Below are 18749 nucleotides of genomic sequence, written 5' to 3'. Positions count from 1 at the left end.
AGTGCACCACTGCACAGTTATGAAAAAAGCTAAAGGTTTGAGGGTTTTTTTAAAATATCCTCCAGTCATTTTTCTAGTAAAAAGCCTAACATATAGCATTAGTAGTGCAATCTTAGGAACACCTTCCTGGTGTAAGCTCCTCTGAATATGCCTGAGTATGGATCTCAAAAGGCCTGCTTAGGATTGTTCTCTCAGTCTATTATTAGGTCATGAAAAGGCAAATTTGAAAAAAAAACCCCACTGAATTCATCTATTAGTAAACTGGTGAATGCATTCCCTTCTAGCTGAGGCATGATATAAATAAAGGTGATCCTGTAAAAACAGGCATGTTATATAAATAAAGACAAGCTTCTAAGCCCTTAATATTTCGGAAAAAGAATATGAAGAAACTGCTTTTTAACAAAGGAACTGCTTTTCTTTGTTCAGAAACAGCTGGTGTGAGAAAAGGTAGTCTCTGGAAAAGGAATGCTATTAAAGTCTAGATAAATATGTGAAAAAGTAACATATCATCAAAGACGTGTTAGGGGTTCATTTGGCAACAGCATTTGGCTTCTCTGAAAATGATAGCTTGCTTTTGTTATTCAGAATGGATAAAAATGAAAGCTTTGCAGCTGACCATTGCAACCCCATGCCTAAGCAAAACATGGTGTTGATAAAATGAGTTGTACTGGAGCGAAAATTACTCAGTCAAGTAATTTATATTAGATTATATCAGTGGTGGCGAACCTATGGCATGGGTGCCAGAGGTGGCATTCAGAGCCCTCTCTGTGGGCACGCGCAGAGTCCCCCCCACACACACATCTAGGCTGGCCTGGGCCACTGGCCTCGATTATTAGCATTAAACCTAAGACCTAGGCTCATTCCGCACATGCAGAATAATGCACTTTCAAACTGCTTTCAGTTCTCTTTGAAGCTGTGCGGAATAGCAAAATCCACTTGCAAACAGTTGTGAAAGTGGTTTGAAAATGCATTCTTTTGCATGTGCGGAAGAGGCCCTAGTTTTGGGGAGGCAGTGTAACTAACCCTATTAAGTGCTGTTAAAGCCCACTGATTTTCATGTGAAGAACTAAAGCGCAATCCTTTACCTGGGAGTAAGCTCGGTTGCTGGCAATGGGACTTTTATTTATTTATTTATTTATTTATTTATTTATTTATTTATTTATTTATTAATTAATTAATTATTTGGATTTGTAGAGCGCCCCATCCCTGAAGGGCTCTGAGTAAATCCTCCTAGGGTCGTGATTCACCTGTTGGAAGAGTTGCACGGGAACTTCAAAGCCACTGACTACCACCAAGCTTACTCCTGAGTAACGCATGCCTCAGAGCCAACTGGTTTTTCTAAACTAAAACCTCAGTATTCAGGTTAAATTGCTGTGTTGGCACTTTGCGATAAGTAAGTGGGCTTTGGGTTGCAATTTGGGCACTCGGTCTTGAAAAGGTTTGCCATCTTTGGATTATAGTAACTTAGGAACACAAAGGAAAATACAATTATCTGTCTGTCTGTAGCATGGCTAATAGCCATTAATTAAACTGAGAGTCTTTGATTTAAAATTGTGCACTTATGATATTTTCATGTATGTCCTTGGCTCTGAACTGATTTATTGTGCAAGGCATGTGACTGAGTATATGTTGTGGCATTAAAAGCCCTTTTAGAATGGACAGAATATTGAATGGGGAAAGGGTCTGGTCTTCCCTTCTCCATATTTCAAACAAAACCAGGAGATTCACATAGCTTGTAACATAATTAATATTTTATTTTCAGATCTGAATCCCAGTTCAAACTATGTAGAGAGACCCACGCCCAAATTAAGAAGATGTTGATTTCAGCTAACAAATGTAATAAATGCGGCAACACTGGCTACTGTAGTCTAATTCATTCAATAAGAGTACTTTTTTTATAGTCAAGTTCTTTCTCAGAGCCCTTAATTTATTGTATAGTGACAGCTTTCCATAGCTAGTAGTTATAAAATAACACAGTGTTCCTGTAAATGGCTCCTTTAACAAGCAAAATGTATGAAACATGGTGCAGAGTTGAAAACTGCATACTGCAGTTAAAGCTCTTCTCCTGAGCTGAGTTTGATCCTGATGAAAGTCAATTTGAAGTAACTGACTCACGTTTGACTCAGCCTCCCCTCTTTCTGGGGTCAATAAAATGAGGACCCATCTTGCTGGAGATAAAATGTAGAAAACTGGGGAAGGCAATAGAAAACTTGTAAATATAGTCTGCCTAGTCAGCGTTGTTAGATGATGTGACCCCATTGGTCAATAATGACCCAATGCTTGAACAAGAGACTAACTACCTTTACCTTAATTGTTTAGAGACCAAGCCATTGTTGGTATTTCAATTTTTACAGTACCTTCATTTGTCCATATCTAGAATCTTTGTGGGATCTGGGCTGTGCAAAGTTTGAATCAAAAGTAAAATTACATCCTAAGTAAAACTAAATTCTTGAAAGTCCATTGACATCAATTGGCTTAGAAGGCTATAACTCTACTTAGGATTGTACTGCTCATTTGTTTCCACATGGTAGCAGTCTTTTTGAGACTGCAGGCACCTTTGGAATTCTGACACAGAGGCCGTTTCCGCACGGCCACGCTCGGGGTTCTCAGCGTGTCCCGGTAACGAACGGTCCCGGTAATGAAACTGGTACGCAGCAGCGGAGTGCCGTAAAGCGCCGATCGACTCCACACCTTCTCTGCGAGGCGATCCGGCGCATTGCCGAGGCCAGGGATCACGCCCCCCTGCCCTGTGCGACCGCTCCAGAGTCGCAGGGCAGGGAGGGCGTGTCCCCAGGCCTCGGCGACACGCCGGACGGTCGCAGAGAAGGTAGGTCAATTGGGCAAAGGGGGGAGGGATGGCGCTTTCCAGCCGCTGCCATTTGCACGGCAGTGGCTGGAAGCCGCCATTTTCCAACCACCTAGCTCGGGGAGCGAAGTGGGAAAATGGTGGCTTCGCGCTGCTGGGGCGGAGCGAGGGTGGCGCGGCTGTGAAGCACCTGCGCCCCCCATGCGAACAGCTCCTTGGGGACGGCGTTTTTGCTGTCCCCAGGGCGCTGTATTTGGCCCGTGCAGAAAGGGCCGGAGTAGTGGTTGCAACCATAAAATTGCTGCATCAGGAGGGAGAGCCAACCACAAAAGTCAGGGAGTAAAGTCACACATAACTCTAATAGTAATTCTGCAACTTTTCAGGCAGAAACTCTGTCATATTGGTCATATTGTTCTAAAGTATTTCCTTGTATAACGTATTATTCATGCAGCAGAAACTGCTGTGTTGTGGTAGCTGCTGCCAAAGCAACATTTCTAAAAATCTGTACAGTCAAAAGCCATGCTTGTCAAAAGCCCCATATGGCCCTGTCTATTTCTAAAAATACTTGGTGTGTACCAGGGAAGGTGACCATAGTAGCCATGGCACCCAGGGCACTACACTGGGGACCCCAGTCCTAGACAACACAGGGTTCCAGTGAGTAGTACTTTTGGTGTTCCTCTCCATTTGTTCAGTTTTTAATACCGTATTGCTTATATGCATGTGGATCCAAATTTATATCATTATTTGTGTCTTTGCATAATTCTTCCCTGTCACATAAAATAATAATGTCATATTAATATGAGTTTGATAATACGTTTATGATGTCAGATAACTTGTTTGGTATCAGTAACATAACCAATGTAACATATGTAACCAGTTGCTGAAAATTGTCCCTTGCTTGAGATCTTCAAGCAGAGATTGGACATCCTTTTGTCAAGGATGCTCTAGACTTGCATCTCTTCTACTAAGAAAGAAGTTGACGGCCTGTATCAGAGTCCTTCCCAATGCTATTATTTACAATGCTGTATCACAGTCTCTGTCACACCCAGCATTTGTTGAATGGGTAAGTCATCCAGTTCACTTTGCTTAAACCCAGTCTTCTTACCAGAATATAACACTTACTGTTCAGTCCCAAGCAGACTTCCTTCCTTTTATATCTCTGAACTTCAGTGGATTTGGGAGAGTGCAACTTGGCTTAGAATTGTCCTCCAAATGCAAACCTCAGTCTAGTGCCAGTCTGCTGGACCTGGTCCCTGAAAATAACTTCATTGTATTTAAAAGGGCCCTGTTGTCAAGGCCTCCTGCATGTTTTCAGCTGCTCGAATCTGCCTATTAGCTCTCTGACAGCATAGAATAGCTACAGGCAAATGTTTGGGTCAATTTGCACAGCAAATAAGTCATGTTAGGCTGTTGTGTCAATTATCTGGATTTCTAAGTACATCCAGAATTTACTGTAGATGGTTGTATGTGTACATTTATCCTCAGATGGGTTATAAAACTGAGTTTAAAGTCAAAGTTCAAGAAATAATTACTCTCATGATTCCGTCTCTTAGTTCTTGCAGAAACCATGACATATGTTTGTTTTAGTCTTTTTAAAAATTAAACCAAGAGAAAGAAGAAATAAAGATCTGTCAACCTCCATTTAAAAGACTAGATTTATGAACAGAAAGAGATATGTCCAAACCACTAAAGCATAGAACAGTGGTGTTATTTTAGCTATCTTTAAAGCTGGATTGCCCGTTGGATTTATTACTGAGGCAGACAGCCTCCAGCATGTATGCTGAACAGCATCACTAGCAGAACCGTTAAGACTCAACTTGTTCCCAGTGGGTTGGATCCTCCCTAGATTTCTGGGGGTGCAGATAGGGAGGTGATCTGCCAATTCCCTCCTCTCACATTGTTGTCATATTCTTCCTGCAAGGACCTCATGACAGTATACATGATTCTCTCCCCTTATCCATTTTATCATTACAACAACTTTTTGAGGTAGGCAAGGCTGAGAGAGCATGACATGTCAAGTCAACCAATATTTTTAGTGATAAGTGAGCATTTTGAATCTGGGTCTCTCAGCTCCCAGTCCATCCCTTTAACCACTACACTACCCTGGCTCTAACTGCTGCACAACTTGTATGATCTGTGTAGATAAGCACTGTGAGAATGCTCTGGCCATTCTCATTGGCTTCCTGAAGTCATAAACATTTATAAAAGTGATTTTCACCATCCAGAGATGCATCACCTCAATATGGAATAAGGAAAAGTTACCCTGGAATACTTGGGCACAGGCCCAAAGGACTATCACATTTATAGCTGTGCCATATGATATAGGTTCTGCTTGTCTATTGATTCAGACCTTAATGAGGGTTGTTTGAATCAACAGACTTTATATATAGGGACTTAAATGTCAAGGAGGAGCCTTGCTAACATTTTTGCATCTAAAATTGCAAAAAGGTATTGAGTACATGAGTTTACCATGCAAATGTGACCACATACCATGTTGGAACATGAAAGTAGCTTTTGTGAAAGCCAGAGCATAGGTTCTGGAATTGATTGTTTTTCTAAGAGTGGGTGAATTTTACTATGTGAAGTGGGAAAAATTGAAAAGAATATCTCTTTGTTCTTTTGAGAGATCATATTTTCCTATTTGCAAGGTCCCAGAGTTACAGTTCCAAGACATGGTTGTTAGCATGCATGTGTTTTACACCTGTAGGTTAGTGCCACAGAATGGTTAGTTTTTCTTTTAAGCACCTAAAGGTTAGAACAAATGCAGCAATTGCTTCTTGCTAGGATTAATTGAAGAGAAGTGTTCACACAGCTCTTTCAAAATATGGCTGCATGACTCAAAATGATGACAGGTCAGGCATCTCGATTTCAAGGGTGAAATTAGAAGACTTTCATTTTAGCAGGACTTATTTTTAAATGGCTGACCCTATAGTTGTGTTTGTGGCAAGAAAGCAGAAGAAATAGTAAGCTCTACTGTTTCTTTTGACTAACCTAAGCAGCAAATGTAAATACAGCAGCTTTACTTACATGCCTGGATTCACTGCTTGAATAGAAATCAGTTTACACAAAATTAAGGCAGTTTCAAAGGCAATTAATATGTTTTGGAGGAGCTGGATTTCCTGTTGCTCTGATAACATCTCTTAGGAAGAACTTTACAGGTTGGGCAGTTAATAGGGTTACTTCTTGTATTAAATCTTGGGGTGCAAAAAATGTCAGTCATTCAGAAAGTACAGCTCTTCCAAATATACATTGCTGAAACACTGTGGATTAAGCCTGACCTCACCCACAACTCTGCATGAGTGAGTATCTTTCTCTCTTGGTTTAATGTTACATTCATTTTGAGTGAGCCTTCTGTCCAGGCAAACCTATTCTACCCATTCTTAAATGATTGAACACAGAATTGTAGCCTGGGGCTGTAATCCTAGATATTCATTCTTGGAGTAAGCTGCATTGAAGCTACTAGGATTTATATCCTAGGCAAATGTACGTAAGATTTGTAACATATCCAGACTGCAAGAAAAAAGGCCGTTTTTGACAACTGAAATCTTTTTTTCTTCCTCTTCTTCCTTGAATCAGCCAAAAACATATCATCTATATTTTTCAGTAAGTGAACATCTGTAACTTACAATATATATGCTTGCATTTACAGGGCATACATTATAACAGACTTCATGGGCATCAGAAATGAAAGTTTTATGAAGGTAGCAGCAGTGGGGACCTGGATGGGAGACTTTGTCACAGCTTGGATGGTAAGAGGTTCTGAAAAAATACCAACCTGAAACAAGAAAAATGTGGTGATTTATTGACAGTCCAAGTAACCTGGAAACCTTTTAAGCAATGTTCAGACAAATAAGTTCCAAGGTTACAGTGGCATGGTGGACAGTAGTTGGATTCCTTTGTGAAGTGAAAATCTAGAGGTGATATAGGCTGCTTCTACTTGGAAGTTTTGCTTTGTTTTTGTGTCTAAACTCCAGCAGGGTGCCCTCTGCCATTTTGGAGTATCTACCCAATATTTCCCCCCTAATTACCCAATACCCATTTTGCACCACTTTGCTTTGATGTTTCCCAGTCGAGGTTTGGTTGATCTTTTGGGAAGGGTTTCCGCAAAAGGACCTTTGTACTATGTGTGAACAAGAAAGTGCACATTTGGTCTTGCCCACATCACTGCCATCTTCCTTGCCTCATTTCCCCTTGGTCACCCCTCCTGCCAGTGGTGGGGGAGGGAAGCAGTGGCCATGGAGGACTTAGACAAGGAAAGTGTAGGGAAAATTACTGAATGAGTACTTCATTGCCTCAGTGAATGCTTCTGCATCCACAACAACAGAAGAAGCAGAGAAAATCCTTGCCCTGTGGATGTAGCCACAGTTATAATAACATAGGTGATGAACTGTTCCATTGACATTCAAGTCCTGGCTAGGAATGCAAACACTTTCTCCATATTGGGTATAAAATATGCTACTAAAAAGGTGAAGATAGTCAACACTTTTGGTGACTGGATTGAAAAATACAGGAGGGGCAGAGCAAGTTGCAAGGCAGATAACAGCCAAAATGTAAGTTTCACATCATGTGCTTTTTACAAATGTACTTTAAATGGCATCATTTAATTTTACAGCAAATTTTACTTTTTATTTTAGAAATCTGAAAGTTGATTATTATGTCTGTTTTAAAGAAAGCATCTGATCTATTTCTAACCAACCTGATGTTTTCTTCATGCAGACCTGTTGCTTAGGGAGTCTGAATTAAGACCACTGCCCCTGGCCCTGCCCTTGTGGAATCTCCTGCACTTCCCCAAAGAAACCACCAGTCACCTGTGCGGGACAATTGGTCATCATGGTAGCTTTGGGATGGAAATGCCAGTCTTATGAGACTTGGATATACTTGCCAAGCTAAGGGATGTGGGACTCACATCCCAGGACCCACTTTCTTTAGGGATGATTCTGCTTCATGTTAAGCTCATTACATAGCAAGCACGTAATGTGAAGTTAATTTTAAATTCCTATATTCTTCTTCATTTGATTTAAGGTGGGCAGATGGTGACGTACATTAATATTTCTAGACTGAAAATCCTGTGTCTCCAATTCAAATGCTTATATCTGTATCTCAGTGACCTTTATCCACATAATAGAATGCCTAAAGTATCAGCCTGTGGTATATATTGGTCTGACAAAGAAGGTTGCCAACATCCAGGTGGTGGCTGGACATCTCCTGGGATTACAACTGTTCTTGCATTTCTGGAAAAAAAGACGGGCATTTGTTGTATTAGTTTTTTCTGGATCTGTCCTGCTTCTGGTGTTTCTCTATTTAGTTTCCTACTGTGATTGTATGGGGGCAGACTTAACCATATCAAATTAATAAATTTGACTTTTGTCAGATCAAGGCAAGAAGCATGTTTCTGGATGAAGTCTACCATGAAAACGTAAATCTTATGAATGAAGGTGTTCCTTAATTTCAATTATTGTCTTTATCTCTCTAGTCCTCTGCCATTCAACCTCTGCTTTCTTAGCAAATCACATTGGCACTGCGGGTACTGTGTCACACTGTGACACTGGCTTGTTAACAGTTTTGTAGGTGATAACCATAGTAATGAAGATTTACTGAAGTGATACTTCATATTCTGTGTCATCTCACATTAAGGTGAAGCTGTGTAGCTGACAGTTCAGAGTGTTTGTTGTTGGCATCTTTGTTTATAGTTGCACATTGTGTTAGAATTAAGAAGCTTCTGCACTATTTTAACCATCAGATGTCTGTGCTGGAAAAATAGTAGGAAGTAATGCTCCAGTAGACACATTATGGAATCTTTGAACTATATACTGTAGTGCATTTACAAATGGAAGACCATTGCATGGCAGAGAGACAGTGAATCTTTACAGAACCCCATGAATTCCATCTATTTGGCCTCTTTCATTCTATCCCAAACTTCAGTAAATAACCTGTTTGTGAGAAATTAGCCTAGAATAGGTCCTGGGTGCATCCATGCAATTAGGCTGTAACAACTTTTGAAAAGCTAGGCTAGCCTCCAGATCTTTGGGTCTCTCTGGTTGATAGGGATCAAAAAGAATGTTGATTAAAGAAACTCCAAATTCATTAGGGTTGTCAGGTCCCCACCATGAGTGGAGGATCCCATGATGCCCACCCCCAGACACAAGTCAACTGGCCAGTGAGGGGACTTACTAACAATGGATGAAGACATAGGCTGGCATCACAGTGATGTCACTGGCTACACAGCAACATCACATCCAGTGTGCACTGGAAGTTAAATCATTGCATTTCTGACAATGCAGTGTGCTATGATATTTGGGCAATATTTGATATGAGGCAATGGCTAAAGAACATAAGAACAAACCTGCTGGATCAGACCAGAGTGCATCTATTATTATTATTTATTATATTTATAAACCGCCCTCCCCCGAAGGGCTCAGAGCGGCGAACAAACAAATAGATAGAGCACAAATAAAATCAAAATTTTTAAATAGTTATTAAATATGGCTCTATAAGTTAAAATCGACCCCCATTAAATGCAGCATCTATCAAAATTACCGATGGCGTCCTACTCGTAGTCCCCTAAGAAAAGAGGGGGGGAGGAAAGAAGAGGGAGGGGGAATGGCAGGGTCCACAGATTTTAGAAATCTAGTCTAGCACTCTGCTACCCGCAGTTGCCCACCAGATGCCTTTGGGAGCTCACATGCAGGATGTGAAAGCAATGGCCTTCTGCTGTTTCCACCATAGAGTTTTTGTCCAAACTCCCTGTGCCACCAGTGATATGAAGACATAACTTCCAATAGATATCAGAAATGCCATCACTGCATTTTCAGTGATGTCACTACAATACCAGCGTAGGCCTTTCTCCGCTGCTGATAATCCACCCATCTACCCACCCACCCAACCAGTTGCCAGGAGGGACCTGGTAACCCTGATTCATATCAAGGGATCATGACTCAAATTGTCATGGTTGACATGTATCACAAAATTAAGATTTAGCTATGTGCCTTTGCTTTCTTCTTCTTTCCTATCATGTGCTTCAGTTTCCTTCCTAACATGCTTGTTTGTGGGTCTGAATCAGCAAATTTGTGATTTGAATTTTATTTATTTATTTATTTATTTATTTTATTAGATTTTTATACCGCCCCATCCCCGAAGGGCTCTGGGCGGTGTACAACATGTAAAACAGTACAATTAAATAGCATTTAAAATAACATTTAAAAGCAGCAATAAAATCTCCTAATACATTTATCAGATATAAGCCCAGATCGAAATTTAATTTAAGATTCAAGATATAGGTTGGTTGGCGTCCAGCGTTCCAGTCATATAAAATCCCTCCCTCCCTGCGATAAAGGGAGGCGTGGCGAGTCTCAATGATGGATTAGCGGCCCAGATGTTAAGGGCCACTGACGGGGCACTATTGGCGGCTGGATCTTCCAAAGGCCCGGCGGAACAGCTCCGTCTTACAGGCCCTGCGGAACTCCCCAAGGTCCCGCAGGGCCCGGACAGCTGGAGGGAGAGCGTTCCACCAGGCCGGGGCCAGGGCTGTAAAGGTCCTGGCCCGTGTGGAGGCCAGCCGCATTGTCGAGGGGCCAGGGACCACCAGTAAATTGGCCTCCGCCGATCGGAGAGGCCGCCTAGGGACGTATGGGGTGATGCGGTCTCGAAGATACGATGGCCCCAGGCCGCGAATGGCCTTAAAGGTCAACACCAACACCTTGAAGATGATCCGGAACTCTACTGGAAGCCAATGCAGCTGCCGCAGCACAGGCTGGATATGTTCCCGAAAGCCACTGCCTGTAAGCAGACGTGCTGCTGCATGGTGAACCAGTTTTAAACGCCGGATCAAACGCAAGGGAAGGCCCACGTAGAGCGAGTTACAATAGTCAAGTCTGGAGATGACCGTTGCATGGATCACAGATCCAGATGACAATGAGGCCCCTCTGAGGAACGGTCTCTCTTGTTTCTCCATCTAGCATCTTTCATTTGTATTCCTTCCTGTAACTCCGATTTGCTGCTGGTAACGTAGGGTTACCTAGATCATTGATAGATTGTGTAATTATTGTTAGATGTTAGTTGTATATAGATTGTAATTTGGATAACTCCGGAGTGGTACTAGAGGTAGTTATTGGAGTTGTATTAGATTAGCTAGCTAATTTGGGGATTAGTCAGGTTTCTAGGAGGAAGGGAGGCTGGTAGAGTCATGGGGGCACAAACCTTGGGGCTAGGGATCCCTGTGTTGATGGGGCGGGGTAGATATTGCGGTAGGCGGTGGCCGTATGATAGAAGGCACACGAGATGCAATTATGCTCGTCTGCCTTCTGACCTCCGACCTATCCCGAGAAACGATGGTGGCTGGGATCAGGGATACTCTGCTTCGTCTTTGGTGTTAATCAATGCCAGGTCCATCAATAAAAAGACCATGGTACTCCGGGACTTTCTCGGGGCCCATCAGGTGGACCTGGCATGTATCACCGAAACCTGGGTGTGTGAAGGTGAGACCGTCGCCTTAGGCGAAGTCGCGCCCCCGGGTTTCGCATGTCTTCACCGATCACGAACCCAGGGCCGGGTGGGGGGGGGGCGGTGTTGCATTGTTCATCCGTGACTCTATTCCCTTCAGGGCAGCCCCCGTCCCAGAGGTCTCCGGCATAGAGTGTGTCGGTCTGGAGTGGTTGGCCCCGGAGAGGTTGGCTGTTCTCCTGGTGTACCGGTCGCCTAGCGCACCGGGAGACAGCCTGCCGCGGCTGCTGGAGGTGGTGGCGGACTGGGCGTTGCGGTTCCCCAGACTTATTGTCTTGGGGGACTTCAACGTCCACGCCGACGCTGCCTCATGTACGGCAGCCACGGACCTGGTGTCATCCATGGCGACGCTAGGCCTCTCCCTGATAAATTCTGGCCCCACCCATGAGGCTGGGCACACGCTGGACTTGGTCTTCGGGTCGGGGATAAGCCTGGTCGTATCCTCTATCGATAGAGTGCCATGGTCCGACCACTTTGCCCTGAAGGTCCAGGTGGACTTGTCGCACCAACCCTGTCTAGGCGACGGGCTGATTTATGCCTGCCCACGGAGACTCATGGATCCACTTGGTTTCCTGAATGCTCTGCGGGACCCTGAACCCGCCGGCACACTCGATGAGCAGGTGGAGGATTGGAACTCCCGACTCTCCGATGCCATCGATGTTGTTGCTCCCCGGCGTCCTCTTCGCCCCCGCTCTCGGCACGCTCCATGGTACACCGAGGAGCTGCGCTGTATGAAGCGGGGGCTTAGACGTCTAGAGCGAGTGTGGAGGAAATCTCGTGACGAAGCTGCGCGAACATCCTATAGGACGCTTATGAAAGCCTATGAGATGGCGATGAAGGAGGCGAAGAGGACCTTCTTCTCCTCCTCTCTCGCGTCCGCTAGCTCCCGCCCAGCACAATTATTTCGTATAATTCGGTCATTGACCTCCTTATCGGAGAGATCTTCAAATCCCCAATTGGACATTAGCTGTGAGGCATTTATGAGCTTTTTCGCGGATAAGATCGCGTCGCTCCGCCATGACCTTCCATCCACGTTAGCTACAATTAGCGAACTGGAGACTCCCTTGCCGTCTTTGGGTCCTTGTTTGACCCAGTTTTCCCTGCTCTCTGAAGCCGCTGTTGACAGAGCCTTAGCTGCTGTTAATTTTTGCATCAAAAGATGCATTAAGGCTTATTTTCAGGGGATGTCTTATTTTTTTCCATGATTTTGCGCCCCCGACATGACCATATCAGCTATGCCGGGGAATCTGTAAGTAGGGCCTATTTTTGGAGTAAGGCTTATATTTCAAGCATCCTCCAAAAATCCCAAAAAATCATGCTAGGACTTATTTTTGGGGTAGGTTTTATTTTCAGGGAAACAGGGTAGTTAGATCTTTAAAATCATCAAATAGGATTCTGATAGTGTGGGTTAGGCTGAAAGATGACAACCACTGGTGATTCCTGATAATATCATACAGTGAGTTTCATCACTGCAGGAAAATGAACTTGGATTTCTCACATGCAAACCCTTTGCTATAGCTACTACACCATTTTGTCTCTTTTGAATGTGTTTTTATTTAGCATCCTGATTTTAATGTATTTCAAAAGACTACAGTTACTACTTTGGCAATGAAGGAAGATAAGCGGTCCAATCCAGATGGGGAGTCAGACACATTTTGAGAGCTGCACAGGGCTGTGTTGGTACATTTAAACCCCCCCCCCCCCCACACACACACACACTATGTGACGGAGCAAATGCATCAGTGGTCTGGGCCCCCACATCTCTGTGGTGGGTGAATCCGGAGGTCTGGGCTGCCAGGGGGCAGACCAGGGCATTCCCGGGGTTGAAGCCAGCACCCACCCCACATTTGCAGCCAGTTGGCCTGTGGCCCCGTCCCTAGACTCATGCCATTCTTTTGGATGGGTAATGTAATGTCAATGGGTCCCATGGAGGGCTTCCCTGTGGAGGGGAGGGCTTTTGCTTCTGGAAAGTTTGTTGGAGGCGGTGCAGTGCCACCTTCATCATGCCACCTCTGGTTGCCATAAGGATCTGGATAGAGCTATAATACAGATTAAGTTCTTGCATTCATGTAGTACAATGTAATTCTTTACTATACTTGGTTAAGAGAAGAAGAGGCTTTGGTTTTAGGGACTTGTTTCAGCTGTTTATCATACACTTTTCTGGAGAAATCTATGTATAATTTTCATTCCTAAGAGTATGTTGTGGGTATTTCACAAAAATTAGCTTCTGCAACTTTCTTTTTCTATTTTAATTTAGACAATAAGTTTTGATTTATCAGAATAATTTCAGTCAGGAATTCTCCTTGATGCTGCAAAATCCATGAAATTACTCAATGCAGTTTTGGCTAAAAAAAAATCTGTTACCCACTTAAGATGACAGATAGAAAATCAAATGCTAAACAAAGTAAAGGTGAAATATATAAACACAGGTTTTTTTGTGGAACAATATATATAACATGCCTCAGGTGCTTACACATGACAATAGGAAGAGGATTTGCACTTGAAGATTTACTTTTCTTGGCTTAGATCACACTGTTTACATTCCCCAAGCACATACAGGTTTTTTATATCACATTTCTGTCTCTCTTTTTCCCCCTACCTCTGTACTTAAGCCAAGCAATGTCTTAGCTACATATGTTTGCTTCACTTACAGTGCAGTTCTCAAGGGAAGGGGGGAGGTGTAGTTGCAGTATAGCCAGCAAGCAAAAAGCAGCAGTTATACCACCTCCTAAGAGGCTTGCTATACCGTGACTAGCAAGCCAAAAGCAATTCTACCTTTCCCCCCATGCGAGTGGCATATGCAGTTCAATGGGCTGCACCATTTATTTTGCTGGTGTAAGCGCCAGCAAAAAGGAGCATTCCTTGCCCAAAATGGCTAAAGAAGCCAACTAGAGCCAGCATGGTGTAGTGGTTAAGAATGATGGACTCTGATCTGGAGAACTGGGTTTGATTCCCTACTCCATCTGGACTGCTGACTCTTATCTGGTGAACTGGATTTGTTTACCCGCTCCTATACATGAAGGCTGCTGGATGACCTTGAGCTAGTCACATTTCTTTGGAACTCTTTCCCTCCACCTACCTCACAAGGTGTCTGTTATGGAAAGAGGAAGGAAAAGGAGTTCGTAAGCCACCTTGAGTCTCCTTACAGGGTTAAAAGACAGGGTATAAATTCAAACTGCTCTTTTTAAAGCTGGCTTCATCCCTCGGAATGCACCCTTTGATGAGCTCCTGCCCCAGAAGAGCGCTGGAGCCATGGCTGTATTGGAGCCCCGGTGTTGCACTGTTGTGCGGCTCCCCAACACCAGCAGAAGTGTCCTTGCACCAGTGTAAATGCCCCTTGCACCAGCATAAGTGATATTTACGCTGGTGCCAAGGTCTTGATACCCCCTGAGAGGTTCTCACCCAGGGGCATATCTACTGAAAATGACACCCAGGCAGAGGTGGGATCCAACCAGTTCTCACCACTTCTCTAGAAGTGGTTACTAATTTTCTCTGAGTGCCGAGAAGGGGTTACTAAAGCAACCTCCCTGCCCAATAGGGACTGGAGGTGCATGTGTGCGGCGGCACCACTATTTGAATCCCACCACCATCGGAACCTGTTATTAAAATTTTTGGATCCCACCACTGCACCCAGGGCAAGCACTGAAATTGCCCCTCTCCCCAAATCTGACAGGTCAGCTCTCAAGAGGGTTTATCTACCCAGCATTAAGAATTGCTAGACTGTCTACCCATTAATTTCAATCACAAGTATTGTGAGAGCCCTTCAGATGACTGGGCTACCCACTATTAAGAATAATGGGTAGACAAAGGCCAAGTCTACCAATTACTTTTGACCACAGGTTGCAGGGCTGGTTTACCTGCCATTAGGAAGAACTGGTGGACTTGGCCTTCACAGCAGCTGGGTCTTTTTAATGACTTTTTAATGGAGTGATGACAATTTCCTGCGTTGGGTGGGAGAAAAAACCTGCCTGGAGGAGTGGTGTAGGAAGAGGTGGCAGCCCACCAGCACAGTACTCCTCCAGCCTTGTTCCCACCCGCATTAGCTGTCTTCACTCCCAGCCTCTCTCTTTTCACATTGTGAGGGAGGAAGCAGGCAGTCACGAGTGTCATTGCTGCAGCCGATAATGGACAGAGTGGGGGGCTCTGCTTGCACCCATCAAGGAGTGCCCAGGGCTCAAAGTCCCCCTGGTTACATGTGTGTTCCTCCCTCCCCTAAAATTGCACTGTAAGGATGACATGTACCTTCAGACCATGACCTGATACCATTGCTACTCAAGCCTTTGCATCCAGTGCACATTTTCTTTCATCTTTGGTCAGCTGTGATATGGTTAGTTGCAATAAAGTCTGACCTTGAGATGTACTTGAATGTCAACTTTCTTAGGTTTTTTGATCTAGAAAAAGTGTTGTTGTTGTACCCTAGTGCAAATTAGTTATATAGGACCACTCTGTGTTGCATGATCAGCTATTTTGTTCACATATCTGTAGTAGGACTGTTTTAGCTAATTCGCCTTTCCTACTGGTGGATCTCAGTTTGCACCCAGTCCTGTTGATGAGAATCCTTGACTTTGTGGAAAAGAATTTCAGAGAAGATCACTCAGTGGGCTGCAGTTGGAAAGGGGATCTTGAAAAGGCTCATTCTGAGAGTATCATGCAATTTGTGGTTCATTTGATGAAAATCAATTTCTGTTAAGTTTAGATAGTCTTTGGAGATGCATAGTAGATACTGTGGCAGGGCATTGAATTACAGTGGAACCTCAATTTTCGTCCGTGATTCATTAGGAATCACGCGATGAAAACCAAAATAGACGTAGTCCGAGGTACGCTGTTTGTGCATGCAAATGGCGCACCAGATTTACACAAAAGTCGCCTTGGAAGCTGAGGGAATCCGAGGTGACCAGTGATCACCAAGGCAGCAAAACATCCGGAGACGACCGGCGAATACCAAAACCGGCGATCTCTGAGGGCAACATTAATCGAGGTTTCACTGTATACAGATTTTTATAAAATAATTTGGTTAAAGTCTTGCAATTTGTAGAGACTCATTTTGGAATGGAGTTTTTGGGCTCTTCCTTGCTTCTGATGTGGAATTTGTCAGATTTCAGTCTCATAGAACTTGATAAACTTTTCTCTGTTTCTCCAACAAATAATACTTTTAGAACCTGAGATCTGGATTACCAAAAATTGAATTTTTGTCACAAAGAAAAAATGGGTAATTATTTGTGTAATGTTTCCTGAAAAATCTTTGTTGATATATTAATTATTGTTTTGTATTAATTAATTACAAAGCTGTTTCCCTTGATAATTTCCAAACTGCATTATTTTAAATTTGCAGTGAACAGTGTGTGCATGGTAGTCTGAACTGATATTTCACTATGCATCATGTGAAGTGCTACCATACTTAATAATATTTATTTGAAATGTTTAACTGAATTAAGGTTACAATTTGAAATGTGTGACTAATCATAAACAACAATCTAAAGATGCATTCCAAAAGCTGAAAAATTGCACAAAGTAGTGCCAATAAGGGGCAGTACTTGTTTAATATTTAATTCTCACTTTGTTTCACTGATTGTCATCAGGGGAATAGGTTCAGCTGTGAGCGAGACACATTACATTTCCTTCTGGTAAGGCATTTATAGAGGAACAATACATTTCTCAAACAAATTTCCCAGCTGGAGATCAGTGCAGTCCATTGGAAATTAACTGTTAAATGTTTACTGCACTTTTATTGACTTTGGTTTTTGCATTTTTTCTGTACTCCTTTCCACATAAAGATTATAGTGCGGTCAGTTGTGGTGCAGTGGAATAGAAAGTAGTGTGCTTCCGCAGAAGAAAAATAGTCATGAATGACTATGAGCATTATAATTCTTTTTAAAGTGCAGCCTTTGTCAAAACCATTATTCTGCAAAGTATTAAACATGGTACTTTGATAAAGAGCATTTATAATGCACTTATCGACTATCAGCAAATCTTGCCTTTTAAAAACAGCCAGGAGTTGCTGCACCCAGTTTGATTGCAGCAGGCTGCTTTCTCTCCTGAGCTGAGCTGGAGGCCACTCTTCGCTGAACTAGAAGGAGCTGCCAACCAGGCAGGCAATGTGGCTCTATGAGGCTTGGACCAGCAGCAGAGTCTGTCCTGTTCATCATATCCAGGTGGCAGCAGCAGCTGATTTGGCTCCAGCTCACTCAACAGCCAGGAAGTCACTTTAAGGGAATCCGATTTCCTGCCCTGGGGGGATGTCAGAGGGGATCAATTCATATGTACCATCAACTGTATATGGTAATACGTTGCCAGGATGTTATGATGTAAAATCGGTGGGACACTTCAGGTTTGTAAAGACACTGCATTTGGCCCGACGATAGTTCCAGTGGCACACCCTCCATAAAGGAAGCCGTAAAGTAAAAATCAAGGAAAGAATGCCCCAAATGGCAGTGGTAACATAAAGCAGACTGGTTACATATATCTTGTAGCAGCATTGATATACAGCTGCAAGCAGTTACATTGAGTTAAGAATGCATCTCAATCACCTAGACAGCATCCCCCTGACATTCTGCACCAAAAGCCAGACACATACCCACGACCGCTTTGGTGCCAGAGGCTCCAGGTGTCTTTCCAGAGTCTGCTGGTGCTCTTTCTCCACCTCTGGTTTGCAAGGCTAGAAGAAGAAGCACCAAAGCGCCCTCTTCCTTGGTGGGTTTTTAATTTTGCATTCAAGTGGCCGGGAGAGGGGGGGACAGAACTAGGTAGGCAGTAGGACCCAAACAGGGCATTTTAAAACACAGAAGATTCAGCATCTGGCTGATGAATTTACAGTTCTACTTTTTATATGGAAAAGAGTATAACAAGAAATAAAGCAAGAATGGGGACACAGAGAAACATTAATTAAAGGACAGTCTGCTTTTATTATATGAGCATGTTTATTTATGTGTGATTTTTGTTCAGTAAGTTTCAGTTCCGTTTTGTTTTGTTTTGTTTTGAAGAGTATTTGGGGCAGTTCAGCACAGAAATAAACAGTCATTATATCCACTGCTCTGTTCCCCAATTTCTTTACAGCCCAATTCATAAGGCTGCTTTGAACTTTTAAATCCTAAACTGGTCATGTCCAGAGTGTGTTATGTGAAGAGCAAACAGGTTGTTAGCTGCTACCCCCAAGCTGTGAAGTTCCCTACTTCACTTCCTTTCTTCTGTCTCTGCATACCTTCTGAGAACATGGATAATGTTCTTACTTTAGAATGCCAATTCCAGAGCTGTCTGACCTATACGATGGGACTAGTAATTGCATTCTGAGAATTTGCAGTTGATTTCAACAGTTTTAATTTGGGGGTTTTATAAGTTTTATGATAATGAAGAAAAAAGTTTGGATTTATACCCTGCCTTTCTCTCCTATAAGAAGACTCAAGGTGACTTACAAACTCCTTTTCCTTCCTCTCCCCATAACAGACAC

General features: G+C 43.1%; 1 protein-coding gene across 1 annotated transcript in view; it reads left to right on the top strand.

The window, feature by feature from the left end:
* Nucleotides 1-18749, top strand: part of TMEM117 (transmembrane protein 117) — a 225026-nt gene that overhangs the window by 71631 nt on the left and 134646 nt on the right. The window contains exon 4 of the mRNA XM_048501236.1: nucleotides 6456-6555. Within this exon, the coding sequence (XP_048357193.1) occupies nucleotides 6456-6555 (100 nt within the window). The remainder of the gene's footprint in view (nucleotides 1-6455; nucleotides 6556-18749) is intronic.

The sequence above is a fragment of the Sphaerodactylus townsendi genome, linkage group LG06 (genome assembly GCF_021028975.2).
Source record: "Sphaerodactylus townsendi isolate TG3544 linkage group LG06, MPM_Stown_v2.3, whole genome shotgun sequence".
NCBI classification, from domain to species: domain Eukaryota; kingdom Metazoa; phylum Chordata; class Lepidosauria; order Squamata; family Sphaerodactylidae; genus Sphaerodactylus; species Sphaerodactylus townsendi.
The sequence above is the reverse complement of the archived record's forward strand: the minus strand, read 5'-3'. Positions and strand labels throughout refer to the sequence as shown.